Below are 21,324 nucleotides of genomic sequence, written 5' to 3' on the forward strand. Positions count from 1 at the left end.
AAAACTCTAAGTGATTTTTGTTAAATCCTCAACAGAAGTGCATATATATTGCACCAAACAATATACACAAGCATGTTTATATCATCAATATTCATGATAGCACCAAAATGTACACCAACACTGAAATAAGTAATTTGTAAAATATCAATATAAAATGTGTTGAAAAAGAACAAACTGCTATTAAATTCAATGCCAAAGGTGAATATGGAAAGCATAATGTTGAATGAAGTTGGAGGGTGTGTGATAAAGTGTACCGGAGTTGGAGTGGGGATTCTTAAGAGTAAGTTTCTACCTCTTGACCTAGATAGGGCTTACTTGAGTATGATCACAATATGGTAGTTCATAGAGATTTACCCTTTACCCATTGCATCATGCATAATTCAATTAGAAAACTTTATGTAAATATACAAATACCACATCTTCTTTATTCATTCATCTGTTGATGGATACTTAGGCTGCTTCCATAATTTATAACTATAAATGGATTATAACCTAAAAAAATTTGAATCACCATGTGGTACACTTGAAACTAATATAATATTGTAAATCAACTAAATCCCAATTTTAAGAAATGAACTCTGCCATTTGTTAACAACATGGATAGTCCTAGAAGGTATCATGCTTACTGAAATAAGTTAATCAGAGAGAGACATGAAATAAGTCAATCAGAGAGACACAAATACTCTATGTTATCACTTACATGTGGAATCTAAAACATAAAACAAATGAATATAGCAAAACAGAAACAGACTCACTGGTACATAGAACAGAGTGGTGGTTACCAGTGAGGAGGACCATGGTGGGGAGAGGAAGGATGGGGGTAGGAGATTGAGAGGTACAAATGACTATATATTAAATGGATAAGCTACAGAAGAGTACCGTACAGCACAGGGAAATATAACCATTATTTTGTCATGACTTTAAATGGAGTATAATGTATAAAAATGTTGAGTCGCTCTTTTGTACACCTGAAACTTATATGATGTTGTAAATCAACTTTACTTTAATAAAGATAGATAAAAGAAGAGGCAGAATGTCACATATTCATAATATAGGATGACATAGGTGAATGTTACATGGGTGTCTTACAATATGAGTATCTCGAAAAGCATTATAATTAAGGTTACTTGCTGGGTAGGTAAACAAATAAATTGACTAGACCGTGGATCTACCAAATTTTTCTGTAGTGTTAGAAAACAAATATTTTTGGGTCTTCATGTCTCAGAGTCTTTGTTGCAACTATCAACTCTGCCATGAAAGCAGTCTTAGATTATATGTAAAGAAATGTGTGGCTCTGTTCCAATTAAACTTTATTTAGAAAAAGGTGGCAGGCAAGATTTGACCTATGGGCCACTGTTTCTAATACCTGGATTAGATGATTAGTTAAACAGATGGATAGAGTGAGTGACACATGCATATCTACAAGTTGAAGCATTTTTTCTCATCTTTCTAAAAAACGGGCACGTAAAAATTACTGGAAATCTCCTAATTAAGTTATATTTAGTTAAATTATTTTTTTTAATTTTACTTGCTATACTTCTTGCTATGGTTTATATTTCCACAACTAATTACTCGCTGCTGTATTACTATTTTCAACCTAAAGATATATAGTACACCAGATAACCATATTTAAACCTGATCCCTTTCAATAATTTTCACTCACAGAGAAAATTAACAATGTAAAAAACTGAAGTAGAATATTATGCTCTAACATTGTTTTATTTATTTTTGAGAAACATCTGTTTATTATCAGGATTTGTTTATTTCTTTAGGTGATTGCTACAGTTTGTTGTTTTATTAAAGTTTATATTTATATGCTAAAATCATTGAGGATTTCTAATTTAGAATAGATTAATCTACTTCTGGCTTTGTTGGTTTTATGGTGAGATAATCTATGTACTTACGTCTTTCTTCTTTTGTTAATAGCATAACTAATTGGTCAAACATGTTTTTACAACACATGCTAAAACCATAAATTTGTTATCTAAATGGTTGCAGGCAAGAATTGGATCCATGTAAAGCTGAACTGACTATTCTAGGGAAGACTATAAAAGCAAGCGAATCTATTGGTTATGTACCAGGAAAAGCATTGCCAGAATCAGGGGCTGTCTTTATTGGTGGACTTCCAGATCTTCATGAAGCAAACCAGGTATTTCTGTTGATGACGTAAAATATATTCCTTATGTTATTGTATGAAAAGGAAAAGTGGGAAAACTTTAGAAGTTTCCTCGTTAGTGGGATTATCTACATGGTTTCAAAAAAAATTTTTTTGCATTCTACTAACATATATATCGTCATCCATTCTGCCAAAGTGTACTAAAAGTGTATTGTTCTCATTACTTAGAGTTACTCCAGTGTCAAGCTGCTTTCCCATCTTATGGCTATATACATGCATTATATTTCATGGTAAAATTAAGTGTGTGTGCTTTTCTTCACCCCTATGCTTGTGATTTCCCTGGATGTATGAGGAGTTGGCTCATATATCCACACATAAAATATGATTCAAGAAATGGAACTGGAACTCCATCCCCCAGTCTCTGCTTCACAAAGGGTTCCCAAGTGTAAGAACACTCTCTACTGAGTTCTGTGCTTATGCCAGCCTACTCGCTAAATCTCCATTTAGGTAATTAGCTCATTGTTATCATTATTAACCTGTATTTTAGGATGAGAGCTTGCATGCTTACTTAAATGGTATTGATTATATGGTTCCACTTTGTTATTATAGGCCATTACTTTAAAAAATTTGACATTGCTTGTTAAGTGTACCAATAGCTTAATGTACCATAAGTGTACCATTTATGGATATTTTCTCCTACTGTATTTATCATTGTACTCTACATATTTGAACATACTATTTTTATATTTTTGGAAATATAAAATGCTATTATTTAAAATTCTCACAAGTAATATGAATTGAGTGTAAATCTACTCACTATTTGATAACTATTATGATTCCATTATAAGTAAACTTAAAAAAAATCACAACAAATATACATAAAGGACAAAAGTCTCCTGCATAGTTGATGTGACACATATGCCTTGAACAAAATAAGGAAATTACATAACTGTAAGCATATGGAATTTACTTTAGATTCAGCTTTACTCCATTAACAGTATATTTATTTATCATTAAACAAACTTATGGGCCTTTTTCTATTATATTAACACACTTTATTGACTTTTTCCTAGATAAACCAGCCTATAAGCTCAATAAGATTAGAAAATATCTGTTTTGTTTACCTTTCTATCCCCTAAGGCAAGGATAGTTTCTGTTACATAGTAAGTTCTCAATAAACATCTTTTGAATGAATAGTTCAAAAATGGATTAAAAGATTCTAAAGATTTACGTAAATTTATCTTTAGTCATTTATATTTGAATTGTTCTCATTTCATAACTATTATATATTTCCCAAATAAAAGGTGAGTTTTCATATAGAATTTAATTTTTGTGAGTATACATTAATTAAAAGCAGGTTCTTGAGACTCAAGGAGATACACAAGTATCTCTAATACAGATAGGTATTTACTCTAATTGAAATACAAACAAAATATGGAGCCAATATAGAAAAACAGAAAAGGAAGCCTTCTGATCTCCTTAGGGGAGTAAGGGAGTTTGTAGTTAGGTAGAGATCTGAGGGATGATCAGATACATAATACATAGACTGTCATTGCAGGCAGACAAAACATCACACACACACAGGCTTAGTAATGGGAAGGCCTAGGAAAGGAAGAGTGGGAGTAGAAGTAATTTATTACTGGGGAGACATGGATTTTAATGTGAATTGAGCAGGAGGAAGGCTTGTTGTTGGAAAATTCATCACACAGTCAGCAAAATGGATCCTGAATGAAATACAAAAAAAGTGTATATTTATAGGCTGGTGCCTGGAGGAACCATTTAAGAAGTTTGAACAAGGAGTGGCATGTAGTTTTCACTCAGGTAGCAACAAAAGTATAGGATTGAAAAGGTTTAGACTACAGGTCAAGAAATGGTAGTTAGTCAATAAGAATAATTAAACAAGAAATGATGCTGTGCAATAAGAGTGAGAGGATGACTGCAGAAGCCAAGGTATTTGTGAATAATTATAGATATGAAGATAGAAAACTTCAGAATTTGAATGATCAGGTTGGCTTATGTAAGCAGAGAATTCATGTGGAAATCACAAGTTTGTTTACAGGAACAGATGGCAGGTTCATTTTGGCAGTTGTTACTTTGGGCAGAGATAATTTTCAAATATTTAACAACTGGCTTGCAAATATCACTACCTCATCAGTTCTTTGCATCATTACATTCCTGCTGCACATCAACTATATCAACAGAACATTGTGACATAGAATAATTCATTTGAAATATGAGCCTTGAGTGATGTCAGCAACACAGTATAGTGAGATGCTCTGTCTCTCCCCTTCAATCTACAACTAGTAAACTATCCACAACTCAACAAAGATGCTTCTGCCCAAAAAACCAGGATGCTGGAGAATTCCTCATATCTGTGTATCTAAAGGAGCATGGACTGGAACACACAGAGGAGGCAGAACCAGGGGAATGACAGAGGCAGTGCCTTCAATCCTGGCCCTCTAGCCATGGCAGCTGAGCCTGCAGCTGCAGAGAATCCAGCAGCAGCAGGGAAGGTGGCACAGGTAACCCAGGCCCCCAGCCACAGGCAACAGAGGAGCAGCAGCAGCAGGGTCAGAGACCCCATCCCCACAGCTACAGAGACATCTCCACTTCCAGCACCCACCCACCCACAGTGGCAGAGCCTGCAAACTTAACACTGATCATGGCAGAGGTGCCCAGATTCCTTACCTTTCTTCTCACTGGACAGTAGAGCCTGTGGTGATCCCAGACACAGAGGAGGAGCCCACCATCCTGGACCCCAGGTGGCAACGACAGTGACATTGACAGCAGCAAGGCACCGATGACCCTGGAAGCATAAGTGGTGGTAACAAGGGCACAGGAATACACCTTTGGCAGAGGCCATGGAGAGTGAAAATTACTGACTCTCAAGTATGACCAGAGGCGGCTCAGGTGAGAGAAACTGAAAACTTATGCTATATCAATGCCTACTGCAACAACAAAAAAGACCTGTAATTTCTCACCTATTGAATCGATAGAATCAAGTAGAGAGAGGCTTCAAATGCATCATCTTAGGAACAAATCATCAGGCACAATGAAGAACCATAGTAACACTGTACCACAGAAAGAAAATTACTATTCTCCATAAACCAAACTTAGTGACACTGCATATTGCAATTTGATAGAGATTTCAAAATATTTGTCATGAAGTAAAGCAATGAGCTACAAGACAACTCAGAAAGCAGTTCAGTATGCTCAGGGGAAAAAATCAATGAACAAAATGAATCCTTTACCAAAGAGATTGAAACTCTATAAAAGAAAGAGACAGAAATTCTGAAACTGAAGAAACTGACAAACAACATGAAGAATGCATTAGAAAACATTAGAAACAGAGCAGACCATATGAAAGAAAGAATTAGTGAGCTTGAAGATAGAAATCTAGAATGATACAAGTAGAAGAGTGAAAAGAATAAGGTATAAAATAAAATAAAGAAATTCTATGAAACATATCTGAGTCTTTTAGGAAGAGCATTAGGGTAACGGGTGTCCCAGAGGAGAATAGAGGGGGAAGGGGGCAGAGTTAATTTAAGCAAATAATACCTGAGAACTTTCTAAACCTGGGAAAGAAACTTGATATACAAGTCCATGAAGCTAAGAGAATACCTAGTTACTGCAATGCAAAAAGACCTCTCCCAAGACAGACTATATTAAAATTGTCAAAAGTAAATATGGCAAAGAAAGAATTTTAAAAGCAGCCACGGAAAAAGGGATGATAACCTACAAAGGAACCCTCATTAAGTTATCAGCAGATTTCTCAGCAGAAACATTACAGGCCAGGAGGGAGCATAATGATATTCTCAAAATACTGAAAAATAAAACCTGTCTTACAAGAATACTCTATCCATCAAGGTTGTCCTTCAGATATGAAGGAAAATAAAGGCTTTCCCAGAGAAACAAAAGCTGAGGGAGCTCATCAACTCTAGCCCTGCCTTAAAAGAAATGTTGAAAGGAGCTCTGCTACCAGAAAACAAAAAGTCAAAAGTACATAAAACAATGAATAAGGTGATAAATAGACAATAAGAATAAGAAAATTGCAATTCTATATCAGAATAGGTTTATAAACACTTTATTATAGCATAAAGTTTAAATGACAAAAAAGAGAAAAAATAACTATAGCTACTTCAACTCAGTAACAAACTTACAACATAAAAAGGGGAAATTTGGAAAACAACAACACAAAAGGGAAAGAGAAGATAGACAGAACCTGTATAGGTAAATGAAGATAAGATGCTATCAGCAGAAAAAAGACTATTTTATCTATACAATGTTTTATACAAACCCCATGGTAACCACAAAACATAAATTTAGAGCAGAGACATTAACATAAAAAAAAAGAAAACAGAGAAAATCATCATAGAAAACCACAAAACCAAAACAACAGACAGAAGCCCAAGTAATAAGAAACAATGGAGATATAATGCAAACAGAAAACAAAAGATCAAATGGCAGTAATAAGTCCTCATCTATCAATAATCACCCTAAATATAAATGGATTGAATTCATCAGTCAAAAGACACAGAGTGGCTCAGTAGATTAAAAAGCAAGACTGACTGTATGCTGCCTTCAGGAGACTCACCTCAGCTCTGAAGACAAACATAGGCTCAAAATGAAAGGATGGATAATGGCAGCCAAAAGAAAGTAGGTGTAGCCACACTCATATCAGAAAAAAAATAGAGCTCAAGTCAATAAGCATAACAGGCAAAGATGAAGCTATAAAATGATAAAGGGGAAAATTGATCAAGAAGACATAACACTTATTATTATATATGCACCTAACATAGGAACACCAAAATATGTGAAGCAATTATTAACAAACTTAATGAGAGAAATTGATAATAATAGTAGGGGAATTTATCACTCCACTTACATCAATGGATAGATCATCCAGACAGAAGGTCAACAAGGCAATAGTGGTCTTAAATGAAATATTAGACCAGATGGATTTGATAGATCTGCACAGAACATTCCATCCAAATGTAGCAGAATACACATTTTCTTTAAGTGCACATGAAACTTTCTCAAGGATAGACCACATGATAGGACACAAAACAAATCTCAATGCTATTAAGAAGATTGAAATCATATTAAACATCTTTTATTATCACAATGTTATGAAACTAGAAATCAACTATAAGAAGAAAGCTGAAAAAATCAGAAACATGGGGAGACTGAACAACATGATACTAAACTATTGTGGATCAACAAAAAAATCAAAGAAGGAATAAAAAATTACCGGAAGACAAAATAAAATGAAAATAGAACATATCAAAATCTATATGATACAGCAAAAGCAGTACAAAGAAGGAAGTTTATATCAATACAGGCCTATCTCAAGAAATAAGAAATATCTAAAGTAAACAGTATTACTAAAAGGAAGTAGAAAAAGAACAAAGCCCAAAGTCAGTAGAAGGAATGGAAAAATAAAGATGAGAGTGCATATAAAAGAAATAGAGACTTAAAAGACCATTGAAAAGATCAATGAAATTAAAACGTTGTTCTTTGGAAAGATAAAAAAAGTTGACAAATCTTTAGTTAGACTCACTAAGGAAAAAAAGAGACTCTGTAAATAAAATCAGAAATGAAAGAGAAGTACAACAGATACACAGAAATACAAAGGATTATAAGAGAATACTACAAAGAACTATATGCCAACAAATTGGGCAGCCTATAAGAAATGGACAAATTCTTAGTATCATACAACATTCCAAGATGGAATCATAAAGAAATAGAAAATATAAATGGATGAATCCATTACTAGTAAGGTGATTGAAACAGTAACCAAAAACTTCCCCAAATATAAAACTTTAGAACTTAATAGCTTTACAGATGAATTCTACCAAACATGCAAAGAATTTATATCTACCTTCCTCAAACTCTTCCAAAAACTTGAATGAATGCTTCCTAACTTATTTTAGGAAGCCAACATCACCTGACATCAAAACCAGACAAGAACAAAGCACAAAAATTACATGCCAATATCTCTGATGAATGTAGGCTCTAAAATCCTCAACAAAATGTTAGCAAACCAAATACAACAATACTTTAAAAGTGTCATACACTATGATCAAGTGGTATTTATTCCAGGAATACAAGCAGGTTTCAACATAAAAAAAGCAGTCAATATCATACACCACATTAGTAATGATCATCTCATATGATCATCTCAATAAATGCAGAAAAATCATTCAACAAGATTCAATGCCCACTTATGATAAAAATTCTCAGTAAGATGTATATAAAAGTACCTTAAGGTAATAAAGGCCAAATATATCACAGCTAACAACATTCTCAACTGTGAAAAATTGAAAGCTGTCCTAAAATAAGGAACAAAACAAAGATGTACACTCTTACCACATTTATTCAATACAGCATTGCAAGTCCTAGCCAGAGCAATTAGGCAAGAAAAAGAAATAAAGTCACTTAAATTGGAAAGGAAGATGTAAAATTGTCACTATTTGTGCATGACATGATTTGATATATAGAAAGCTGACCAAAAAACTATCAGAAGTAATAAACAAATATAGTAAATTCAAAGGGTACAAAATCAATAAACAAAAGTTGGTTGCATTTCTACATGTTAAAAATGAGCTAGCAGAAAGATAAATTAAGAAATCAATCCCATTTACAATCACAAAAAAAAAATACAATACTTAGCAATAAATTTAGCCAGTACACTGAAAACTGTAAGACATTGTTGAAAGAAATTGAGGGCACAAATAAATGGACAGATGTCTCATGCTTATAGATTGGAAGAATTAACATTGTTAACATGTCCATATTATACCTTTATACCTTTAGGTATAAAGGAATCTACAAATTCAGCACAATCCCTGTTAAAATTGCAAGGATATTTCTCACATATATGAAACAAAAAAAATTTTAATTATATGGAACCACAAAAGACCCCAAATAGTCAAATCTTGATTTTAAAAAAGCACAAAGCTGGAGGTATCACAGGCCCTTATTTCAAAGTAAATTATAAAGCTCTAGTAATCAAAACAGTATGTTATTGCCAGAAAAGCAGGTACATAGATCAATGGAATAGAACCGAGAGCCCAGTAATAAACCTACACATATATGAACAATTAATCTATGACAAAAGAGGAAAGAATATACAATGGGGAAAATATATTTTGAGTAAGAATAAATGGAATAGAAGAAGCAGCAGTGATTTTAGATTACTTTTACTGGAAGCTAGTTAATAGAGAGAGAGAGGTTATAATCTAGGGGAGGACAGAGTGTCAAAGTAGAGTTTTGACTATAATCTACAGATTTTTTCTCTTAAAACCTTGTTTGAGAAGATTGGAATTTACTAAAGGATTGTCTTACTAAAAACTTAAATGTGCCCTGTGATGTAAAGCAACAAGACATTTGTTGCAATCAAATTTAGAGGGAATTCAGTGTGTGGACCATTAAAGTTACTTTGAAATTAAAAGGAACAGCCAACTCTAAGCAGGTTTCACCTCCTTGTTAAATAAGCTATATTTGAAAGATTTTATGTCAGCCCCTTATTGATTTTTACTTTTTTTCTTAAATATTATTATGTCATTGTAACAGTATGTATGTGAGCAAGTGAGTTTGTTTGTGATATATACTTATATTATTAAACAGACTATAACATATATCCATGTAATACTTAGAAATCATATGATAAATCAGAAAAAAAGAAAGGAAAGCTAACTTTGTGAACTTGTGTGCAATGTAGCACCTCTGAATATCATGTAATTATTGTGTTCTGATTCAGAGCTTCTGTTTAAGCTCAGTGGGTTGTCAGTACTCAGAAAATTAAAAACAACAGGTTTGCAGTATAAAACACTAAGGAAGATAACAATTGTTGATTCCTCTAGCCAATAAGTGCTAAGCTAAAATTATTCTCCTGACTCCAAGTTTCTAGTAGTGTTCTTCTGTACTGGCCAGAGCCCCTCCACATGATAAAAGTTCCTAATCCAATGTGTATGTGCTAACAGGTTTAATGTTTCCTTTAACAAAAACACACAAATCTCAGTATGTGAGGAGAATGAAACAGACATATTCAATTTTTTGCCTGAAGTGTGAAAAATTCTATGTCCCCTAATGACCATAATGGTGATAATTTCCATGGTCCAAGGGTAAATCCCCCCTCTCTGGAGGCAGGAAAACACTTTCCTTGGTAGTGCTTTAATTACTTATACTTCTCAGTACATGGACTCCTGCTTTTGGGTCCAAGTTGCTTAAGGACAACAAACCTTAATCCCAAATAAACGCAGACCAAGTTACAGTATTACCAACTGTTCTCCTCGCTAAATATAAAAGCAAATAAAATAATTATGCAAGTAAATAAATATTATTAATCCATTAGAGGATTTTTTTCTCTTTCTACAGAAACTGATAACATAAAATGTGTTCTGGAAAGATGCTAGTTTTCTTTTGTTTTTCACATTCAAGTCAATTACTAATATTAAAAACAGAATATATGACAGCCTATACTCTTTTAGAGGATTGTAATTTTTGAAGAATCAAAGACTGACTTAGTCCATTTGGGCTGCTATAACAAAATACCATAGACTGGGTGGCTTAAACAACATTTATTTTTCACAGTTATGAAGGCTGGGAAGTCCAAGATCAAAGTGCTAGTTAACTGAAATTTGATGAGAGCCTATTTCCTGGTTCATAGACACATGTCTTCTAGCTGTGTCCTCACACTGGCAGAAGGAACAAGAAAGTTCTCTGGAGTATTTTCTATAAGGGCACTAATTCCATTAATTATGACTCCACTGTCACGACCTAATCATTTCCCAAAGGCCCCTACCTCCTAATACCAACATATTGGAGGGCTAGGATTTCAACATACAAATTTTAGGGGAATGCAAATATTCAGTCCATAATAGTGACTGATTTCAAGAATCTAAACAAACATTTTAATTTTTAATTTTAACATAGTAGAAGAGTTTAATAATTTTAAAAATTTTAAATGAATCCCTTGAGAAAACAAGAACACTTTGGTAAAGCAAATAAGTATTATTGCTTTATGTACATTCAAAACATTGATTTGCATATTTAATAACTAATTTGTTACAAATACATACACTTTTACAAAAAATGCTGTCAATCATCAGCCATGAAAATATCTTAGCCAAAAAAGTTATTGTTAGATTAATAGTCTAAGACAAAGATGGAATTCTCTTTTAGAAGTTGTGATAGATTCCTGAAAAATAAATGAAAACTTCACCTAAATTATCAATGTTTCTCTTTCTGTAGAATATTTTGATGTCTTATGTTACTCGTCATAGCTTATTATCAGCTTAGAGAGGTAATGACACTTCAGTAAATTGTTTATGATACACATTAGAGGATACTTGTCAGGCTTTCTGAGTTCTTCCAAGACACTTCTTAGATGGACACAATGTAGTTAAAAATAAATTGGAACACATTAGTGAAAAAAATCAAGAAAGATGAAAACATTCAACCCTCTTGTGTTCTGTAAATGATGAAAAAAAAAAGTTAATCCCTAGTCTGTCCTCATTTTCTGTCCATTCAATCTTGAAAACAGAATCACTCTATGGTAAGCAGAGTCCTTTAAATAGGCACATCTCTGACAAACATAAGAAAAATAATAAAGACATCAAGGTTTCATTGCAACATTCTAAAATTCACTGTTGTAAGTCATTCATTCATTCATCTGACATCAATGGCACCTGCCCACAAGTCAACAAAATATCAGATGCAGACCAACTTAATGAGAATTATTTCTCATTCCTTGCAAATATAAGAACCACTTTTAATTTATTCCCACATGAAGGCTGACTTTCTTAGCCAGCAACCCATTGTGGACTCAGCCTCACTTTGTGGTACAGCACAAACTGTCTCCTACTCAACAAGACAGTTTCTCTTTCTACACCGACTGCTTTTCCATTTTTTGCTCTGACCCATCTCTTTATCAGCTCTGCATATATTTTTTGCTATTCTTGCAAAACTCTGACTGTCTGAAATCTGGGAGGGCCTGTCTTTCAGTCTTCCCCCACTCCAGATTCTTTCTTATACTCTTAGGATCTCTTCTTAATTCTTCCATTAGTGTGTGTTTCTAGTTTTGAAAAGTTCTCCATGATTTTAATCATAGTTTCTTTTATTCAAGAGCACTGGCTTATACTCACCATCATATCTACTTCACCTTAATTATTTAATCTCATTACAAAAATGTACAAGGAATTATTTCAATATTTTTGAATAAATACCCAGAAATGGGTTGCTCCATATTGTTTTCTACAGCAGCTGTACCAGTTTGCATTCCCACCAATAGTGTACATGGGTTCTAATTTCCCCACATTCTCACCAACATGTGTCATTTTATATAGATGTATATCTAATATACATATCTATATATATGTAGATATATCCAGAAAAGGCCAGTACCAAACCCAAGTTCAGCTGCTCACCACTGGAAAGACCAATACTTGAGAGACAAGTGTTGGTGGAAAAGGAAAAGTTGCTTTATTCAGGAGGTCAGCAACCTGGGAAGGTGGCCAACTAATGTCCTAAGAGCATCTTCAATTGCCAGTTAGGAGACAAAAGTTTTAAAGGCAGTGAGAGGGAGGGAGCTGCAGGGGGCATGATCAGCTTGTGCACAATTCTCAGATTGGTTGGCATCAAGATGAATTTTCAAGCATTACCAATCTTCTGGTTTCAGCCAGTCTGGGGTCTATGTGCTTGCAGTCAGCAGTTTTCAGCTGGCAGGGATCTGCTTCCTATAAAAACAACTTAGGAATGTGTGTCAGACTTTTATCTGTCTTTCATGGAACTGGGAGTTTGGTGAATCTGCTATGTGGCTGGTTTATATTTTAAATTTTTCCAGTTTCCCAACCCAATGAGTGTTCTTTGTTTTTACATCTTCACATTTCCTAATTACTAACTCTTGAGTCAGTATTTTGAGACTCAGGGGAAACCTAGGAGACTAAAGCAAAAGCCATTTACTTCAAAGGACAGGGACACAGGGCCTTGTATGTGGTTTCAGGAGCCATTCTAACAGGTGTGAGTTGATACCACATTGTGGTTTTGATATGTGTTTTTCTGATGATTAGTGACCTTAAACATTCTTCCATATACCTGTTGCCCCTGTGAATGTGAATGTCCTCTTTGGAGAAATGCCTATTCAAGCCTTTAGTTCATTTTTAATTGGGCTATTAGTTTTTTCCTATTGAGTTGTAGAAGTACCTTATATATTTTGAAGATTAACCCCTTATCAGATATATTGTTTGCATATGTTTCCTCCCATTTTGTAGGATGCCTTTTCACTCCGTTGATTATTTCCTTTGCTATGCAGAAGCTTTTTGGTTGGATGTAGTCTCACTCATCTATTCTTGCTTTTATTGCCTGTAGTTTTGGTGTTATAGTCATGAAATCATTGAAAAGGCCATGTCATGAAGGTTTCCCCTCTGTTTTCTTCTAGGAGTTTTATAGTTTCAGATCTCATGTCTAAGTCTTTAGTCGATTTTGAATTGATTTCTGTTTATGGTATGAGACAAGAGTCCGGTTTTATTCCTTGGCATGTAGATATTCAGTTTTCCCAGCACAATTTGTTGAAGACAGTATCCTTTCCCTATTGTGTACCCTGTCAAAGATCTGTAGATGCATGGATTTGATTCTAAGCTGTCTATTCTGTTCCATTGGTCTACATGTCTGTCTTTATGCCAGCACCATATTGTTTTGATTACTGTGTCTTTGTAGTAGTATTTGAAATCAGGAAGTGTGATGCCTCCATCTCTGTTCTTTCTCAAGATTTATTTGGTTGTTCATAATCTTTTGTAGTCCCATGTGAATTTAAGTGTTGTTTATTCTTTTTCCGAAAAAAATGCCATTGGGATTTTGACAGGGATTGAATCTATGGACTGTTTTTGGTAATACGGACCCTTTAACAATATAAAGTCTTCCAATCCATGAACACTGATGCCCTTCCATTTTTGTGTCTGGTTTAATTTCTTTCATCAGTGTTTTATAGTTGTCAGTATATATGTCTTTTATTTCCTTATGTAAGTTTTTTTTTTTTTTTCACGGTACACAGGCCTCCCACTGTTGTGGCCTCTCCCATCACAGAGCAATGCTCTGGCCTTGCAGGCTCAATGGCCATGGCTCACAGGCCTAGCTGCCCCACAGCATGTGGGATCTTCCTGGGCTGGGGCACGAACCCGTGTCGCCTGCATTGGCAGGCGGACTCTCAACCACTGTGCCACCAGGGAAGCCCTCCTTATGTAAGTTTATTCCTAGGTATTTTGTTCTTTTTGGTGCTATTTTAAATGGGATTATTTTCCTCATTTTCTTTTTATATAGTACATAGTGAATAGAAGAGCAACTAATTTTTTGTTTATTTTGTATCCTGGAACTTTAGTGAATTTACTTTTTAATTCTGATAGTTTGTGTTATTGTTTCTTTTGTTGACTCTTTAGAGCTTTCTATATATAAGATCATGGTGTCTGGAGACACAGGCAATTTTACTTCTTCCTTTCTGTTTTGGATTCTTTTTACTTCTTTTTCTTGTCTAGTTGCTCTGGCAAAAACTTCTAGTACTATGAACAAAGAGAAATGGCAGGAGTGGGAATCCTTGTCTTATTTCTGACCATAGAGGAAATTTTTTCAGTTTTTCACTGTTGAGTATGTTGTTAGCTATGGTCTTATTAACTATGGCCTTTATTATGTTGAAGTAATTTCTTTTTTTTTTTCTGCCTCGTTGAATATTTTTATCATGAAAAGGCATTGAATTTTGACAAATGTGTTTTTTTCTACTGAGATGACCTGATTTTTATCCTTTATTCTGTTAATGTGGTATATCACATTAATTGATTTTCATATGTAGAACCATTTTTGCATCCTAGGGTTAAATCCCACTTGTTCATGGTGTATGTTCCTATTATAATGTCTTTGAATTTCATTTGCTAGTATTTCATTTGAGGATTTTTGCATCTATGTTTCACAAGAATATTAGCTTGCAGTTTTCTTTTCTTGTGATGTCTATGTCTGGATTTCATATCAGGGTAATTCTAGCCTCATAAAACAAGTTTGGAAATGTTCCCTTTTTTCAGGTTTTTGGAAGAGTTTGAGATTGATGTTAATCCTTTAAATGTTTGGTAGAATTTACCAGTGAAGACATCTGCTCCTGGCTTTTTCTTTGCTAGGACATTTTTGATTACTAGTTCAGTCTTCTGACTAATAATAAGCCTATTCAGACTTGCTATTTCTTCACGATTTAGTCTTGGGAGGTTGTGTGTTTCTAGGAATTTATCCATTTCTTTTAGGTTATCCAGGTTTTTGGCATATAGTTGTTAAAAGTATTATTTTATGATCCTTTTTCTTTCTGTGACATCAGTTGTAATGTCTCTTCTTTTATTTCTGATTTTATTTATTTTAGTCTTCTCTCTTTTTCTCTTTAGTCTAGCTAAGGGTTTGTCAGTTTTGTTTATCTTTTCAAAAAAACAACTCCTCTTTTGTCTTTTGTTTCTGTTGCTTTTCTTACTGTCTCTTTGATTTATTTCTTCTCTAATATTTGTTATTTCTGTTCTGCTTTGTTCTTAGTTTGTTCTTCTTTTTCTAGTTCTTTTAGGTGTAATATTAAGTTGTTTATTTTAGATTTTTCTTTATTTTAAATGTAGGTGCTTATTGCAATGAATTTCCTTATTGGTACAGCTTTTGCTACATTTCATAATTTTTGGTATGTTGTGTTTTGTTTTCTGTTTTTCTTGAGGTATTTTCTATCTTCCTTTTCTGATATCCTCTTTGACTCAATGATTGCTTAAGAGTGTAATGTTTAATTCTCACATACTTGTGAGTTTTGCAGTTGTCTTTCTGTTGTTGATTTCTAGTTTAGTACCATTGTGGTAAGAAAAAAAAACTTAAAATGATTTCTGTCTTATTGAATTTGTTAAGACATTTTGTTACCTAACATGAGGTCTATCCTGGAGAAAGATTTATGAGCACTTGTGAAAAATATGTATTCTGTTACTGTTGGGTGGAATATTTTGTATATATGTATTATGTCCTTTGATCTATAGTGAAAATTCTCTGTTTCCTTATTATCTTCTGTCAGGATGTTCTATCCATTATTGAAAGTGAGTATTAAAGTCTCCTACTATTATTGTATTGTTGTCTATTTCTCCCTTAAGTTCTGTCAATATTTCCTTTATATTTTTAGGTGCTCTGATATTGGATGTATATATATTTATAATTGTTCCATTTTTCTGTTGAATTGACTCTTTTTATTTTTATATAATGACCTTTAGACTTTATGACAGTTTTGACTTAAAGTCTATTATGTCTTATATAACTATAGCCTCTTTTGCTTTCTTTTTGTTAACATTTTCATGAGTATCTTTTTCCACCCCTTTGTTTTCAACCAATGTGCAACCTTAAATCTAAAAGGAGTTTTTTTTTTAATATGCAACAAATACTTTGATAACATTTTGATTTATCTATTTAGCTACTTTATCTTTTGAGTGAGGAGTTTAATCCATTTACATTTAAAGTAATTATTGGTAAAGAATTGCTGTTACCATTTTGTAGTTGTTTTCTGTTAATCTTGTAGTTCTTTTTCTTGTCTTTTTCTCTCTTGCTGTCTTCTTTTGTGTTTTGTTGATATTTTGTGTTGATCTGCTTTGATTCCTTTCCATTTTTTTTTTAATGTAACTTATTTAGACCTTGTGGCTTACATAAACTTTTATGGATATAGCACTGTATATTAGTATGATAACAACATAATTTCAATCACATACCACACTGTGGTTATTATTGTCACAATTTACATCTATTCATATTGTACAACTTTTAACATATTTTTAGTTATAGCTATTTTTAAATAATTATATCTTTTAATTATTATGATATAATTAAAAATGATTTACCCACAACTGTTATAGTAATACAGTATTCTTTATATGTTTATACATTTACCTTTACCAAGAAGTTTTATCTTTCTTATGCTATCATGTTACTGTTTAGTATCCTTTCATTTCAACTTGGAGAACTCTTTTATCATTTCTTATAAGGAAGGTATAGTAGTGACAAACTCCCTCAACTTTCATCTGTCTGGGAAAGTCTTATCTTATATACACTACTATGTATAAAATAGATAACTAATGAGAACCTACTGTATAGCCCAGGGAACTCTACTCTATGCTCTGTGGTGATCTAAATGGCAAAGAAATCTAAAAATAAGGGGATATATGTATACACATAACTAACTTATTTTGCTATACAGCAGAAACTAACACAACATTGTAAAGCAACTATGCTCCAATAAAAAATAAAATAAAATAAAAGAGAGATTTTCCAGATATGGTATTCTTTCTTGACAGTTTTTTTTTTTTTCTTTTAACATTTTGAATATATCATTCCACTCACTTCTGACCTGCAAGGTTTCTGATGAAAAAATCTGCTCAGTCTTATGAGTGTCCCATGTATGTGAAAAGTCATTCTCTTGCTGCTTTCAAAATTCACCTTGTCTTTGACTTTGGGCCATTTGATTATGTGTCTCAATGTGGATTCTTCGGGCTTATCATATTTAGATGTTCTTTAGGTTTCTTAGATATGGATGTCTATTTCCTTCCCTAGATTTAGGAAGTTTTCATCTATTATTTCTTTGAATAATGAAAGATAGTAACATTTTCTGGTTATTTCTGTATCTCTTCTTGTAGAACACTCACAATGCACATATTGTCAGTGTGATGGTTTCTTATAATTCCATTAAGCTTCTACCCTTTTTTTATTCTTGTTTTCTTTTTGCTCCTGAGACTGCATTATTTCCAGTGACCTGCCTTTAAGTTCACTGAGCCTTTCTTCTAATTGATCTAGTCTCCTGTTGAGCCCCTTTAGCTAATTTTTCCATTCAGTTATGTTCTTCAGCTCCACTCTTTCTGGTTAGTATTTTATTTTATATTTAATATCTCTGTTGAAATTATCATTTGTTCATTCATCTTTCTCTTAATCTTGGTGAGTATGTTTATGATAGTTAACTTTAGATCCCTGTCAGGTAAATCATATAACTCTATTTCATTAGAGTCAGTTTCTGGATTTTTATCTTTTTCCTTTTTTGGAACATCTTTGCCTAATTTTTTATTTTCTTCTTGATTCTCCATGTTGATGTCTGTGCATTAGAGCCTTTCAATTTCTTTCTGATTTCTCACAAAGGGAATTTTTCCATGAACTGTTGCTGAATCAGTGTGTTTGTGGGAGAAAGGAGATTTCAGGGTTTCCTACTCTGCCATCTTGCTGATGTCACTCCTCTGATTTTACATTTTGCATAAAATGACACATTTTACTAAATTTGTTTTTAAGTTAATATTGAAGAGTCCTGAACCCTTTTTTCTTGAAAAATGCCACTCAGCTTTGAGCCATATTGGTATTGAGTTTGCAAAGAGATGAGGCTGTGAATGACAAGAGGAGACCAGATAGAAAGCTCTGTGGTTTCCTAGCCAGTTACACATGAGGTGATCACTCACTGGAATCCCAACCACAAATCAATATCATTATTTTCATTTTACAAGTTCACATCTTAGGCACATATATATTAAGCACACTCCATAGCTTTTTGGTACTTAAGCCAAACTCTTTGACCTCAAAGGGCATGATAACTGTAATGTAATGCTCTCTAATCCTGCCTGGTACAAGTAAATGTTGCAGATTGACAAATGTTTCTACGTGTAGAAGAAAATATATTTTTACATACCTTTATATGCTCTTTTAAGAAACAACTTGGATTGGTGGGAAAAAATACTGGACTTGAAATGCAGACATTGATTTTTCATCATACTTCTGCCCTCCCTCAAAAAAAAAAAAAGAGTATTTTTTGCATTGTTGACCACTGCTTTAAATCTCAAACATCTCTTCTATAAATGATGAAGTTGGGACTGTATTATTTTTCAAAGTCTACTCCAGTTCAAAATTCTGTGGTTTTATGCCATATATATATATATATATATATATATACATATATATATATATAATATTTAGTATATATAATATACATGGTATTAAATAGTATATGTAATACACTACTCAAGTGTGAATTACACAGATATTCTTTATATTAAGATCCTGCCAAGTCACAAATTCTGTTATATTCTGCTCACCTAGGATAACCTAACTTGCATATAATATCCCTGAGGACACCTCTTGAAAGACTCCCATTTGGTGTTCCTTCTGTCCCTGCCTAAATTTCCATTAATTTATAATAAGCTTCAGAGTTTTCATTTTAAAATGAACAAACAGGTCAACAAAACCTCACAATTACACATCTCATCCATAGATTAAACTATGGACAAAAACAATAACAGATGAAATTGAGACAAATGAATACATATGCACCTTTTTATGTTAATAGATTTATTAAAATCAAAGTGCTTCAACATTCCTTTGTAAGTGGTTAGGGGACAATGGGTAAAGTCAAGCAAGAAATAATCAAGTTTTTATTGGTTAGGGAATTCTAGTAATACAGATCATAATTTTACAATCCTATTTAATTTTGCAGCATAATCTAAGTAACTCAACAGCAAGTAAAATAAAATCAATTCTTGGCTTAAATGCTTTGAGGATATTAATTTGGGAGATAGTTTTCTAGCAAAATCTAAGAACTTCAGGCTAATTTAGCTGAAGGCTACAGAAAAGAGCCCTCAGGTGAATGATCTCACAAATATCATAATGTAAAATTTAAGAAGTCTGTGACTTTAGGAAAATAATTCCTAAATTCAGAGAATTTGCAACATAACCCATAACCCATAAAGACAAAAATGAAGTACTTCTTAAAGTCAATTGTGAAGTGTTACATAATCCAAAGTTATTAAAACTTTGTCAGTAACTATACTGGCTCCTTCAAAGACAAAAATGAGCAGAGTCTAGTGACATGGCATAGTAAGACAAAACTAACTTTCTGATCATTTAGAACAACCTCTTAGTGCCAAGACTTTGCCAGCTTATTGTTTTTGAGACCTGCTCCATTTTTCCCATGACACGGTGCTTTCTAAGGACTCAATGACCTCACTACAAACATTCATTCAGAAGAGAAAATAGAGCTCCAAGACTAAGAAGAATCGGAGCTCTGGAGTTAGAACCCCAGCTCCCTCAATTCTTAGCATGGGCCTTGGGCAAGCCACTTAACCTTGCTTGGCTTCTTTTTCTTCATCTGCAAAATGGAGATGTAATCATTTTAGGGTTGTAATAAGAAGCGTTGGGATATTGCATAGTTTGCACTGAATAACTGTTATCCTTTACTATTATTTTATTTTGAGTTTCTTTACAAAATCGAAATTTAATTCTATCTTGTGCTAAATAAACATAAAAAAAGAACTTTATGAAGTTATTTCTAGTATGTGTATTTCACTCTGGAAATAAAAGTTTTGAAATTGATTGTGATAGTGAAATGGATGTTCATGCTATGAAACATTTGATCCCAGTTCATCTGTTAAACAATTTCTTAAATACTCAGTATAAACATAAACACCATTCTGTTTTCCTAAAATGTTCAATATACATTCTATTTTTACATCACTTACTTATAATAGTGGATTAATAAATATGCAGTTTCCTGGCATTTAAGGCAATTTAATTTATCTAACTTTCTAGAATAAGAAAGCCAAGAGTGTTTTCTGCGTTTCTTGAAATTTTGTCCTTCACTCTCCACTCATGCCTGCCGACTGTTCCATAGGCTTCTATACTTTACCTCTAAGTCTCTATCACTGACGTGAGAAATCACATCTACACAATGAGAGGGCCATTCACCTACTCAGTTATTCAGCAAGTAAACAAGAATTCTGGAGCATGTATTTGTTTGTTTATTTGTTTGTTTTGCGAGGATCTACTCTAAATTCATTACATAGGTTAGCTTGTTTAAACCTTAATACGTTTAATCCTACACATAGACACTTATTCATATTTTACAGCTAAGGAAATTGAAGCACAGCGATATTAAGCAACTTGCTTATGGTCACACAACTCATCAGTTATGTCACTTTTAATACAATGTCTGTTTCAAAAAACTCAAAACATATTTAATATTATTACTAAATAAAAACTCCCAGAATAATTTGTTTCTTAAATTCAACTATTTTATAGAATTTCATTTTAGGTCAATTTATACTCTGAAAGTCATCTTAATTCATTGGTATATTTTAAAATGTGATAACTGCAAACAAAAATAGATCAAAAATTTATTCGTTTATTTATCAAAAAAGTTCTAT

At 33.1% G+C, this 21,324-nt stretch overlaps 1 protein-coding gene across 1 annotated transcript in view; it reads left to right on the forward strand.

Annotated features, from left to right (window-relative positions):
* EYS (eyes shut homolog) overlaps positions 1-21,324 on the forward strand; it is a 1,660,061-nt gene that overhangs the window by 995,744 nt on the left and 642,993 nt on the right. The window contains 1 exon segment of the mRNA XM_065888819.1: positions 1,999-2,149. Coding sequence (XP_065744891.1) covers positions 1,999-2,149 — 151 coding nt within the window.

Source organism: Phocoena phocoena, chromosome 12, assembly GCF_963924675.1.
Source record: "Phocoena phocoena chromosome 12, mPhoPho1.1, whole genome shotgun sequence".
NCBI classification, from domain to species: Eukaryota; Metazoa; Chordata; class Mammalia; order Artiodactyla; family Phocoenidae; genus Phocoena; species Phocoena phocoena.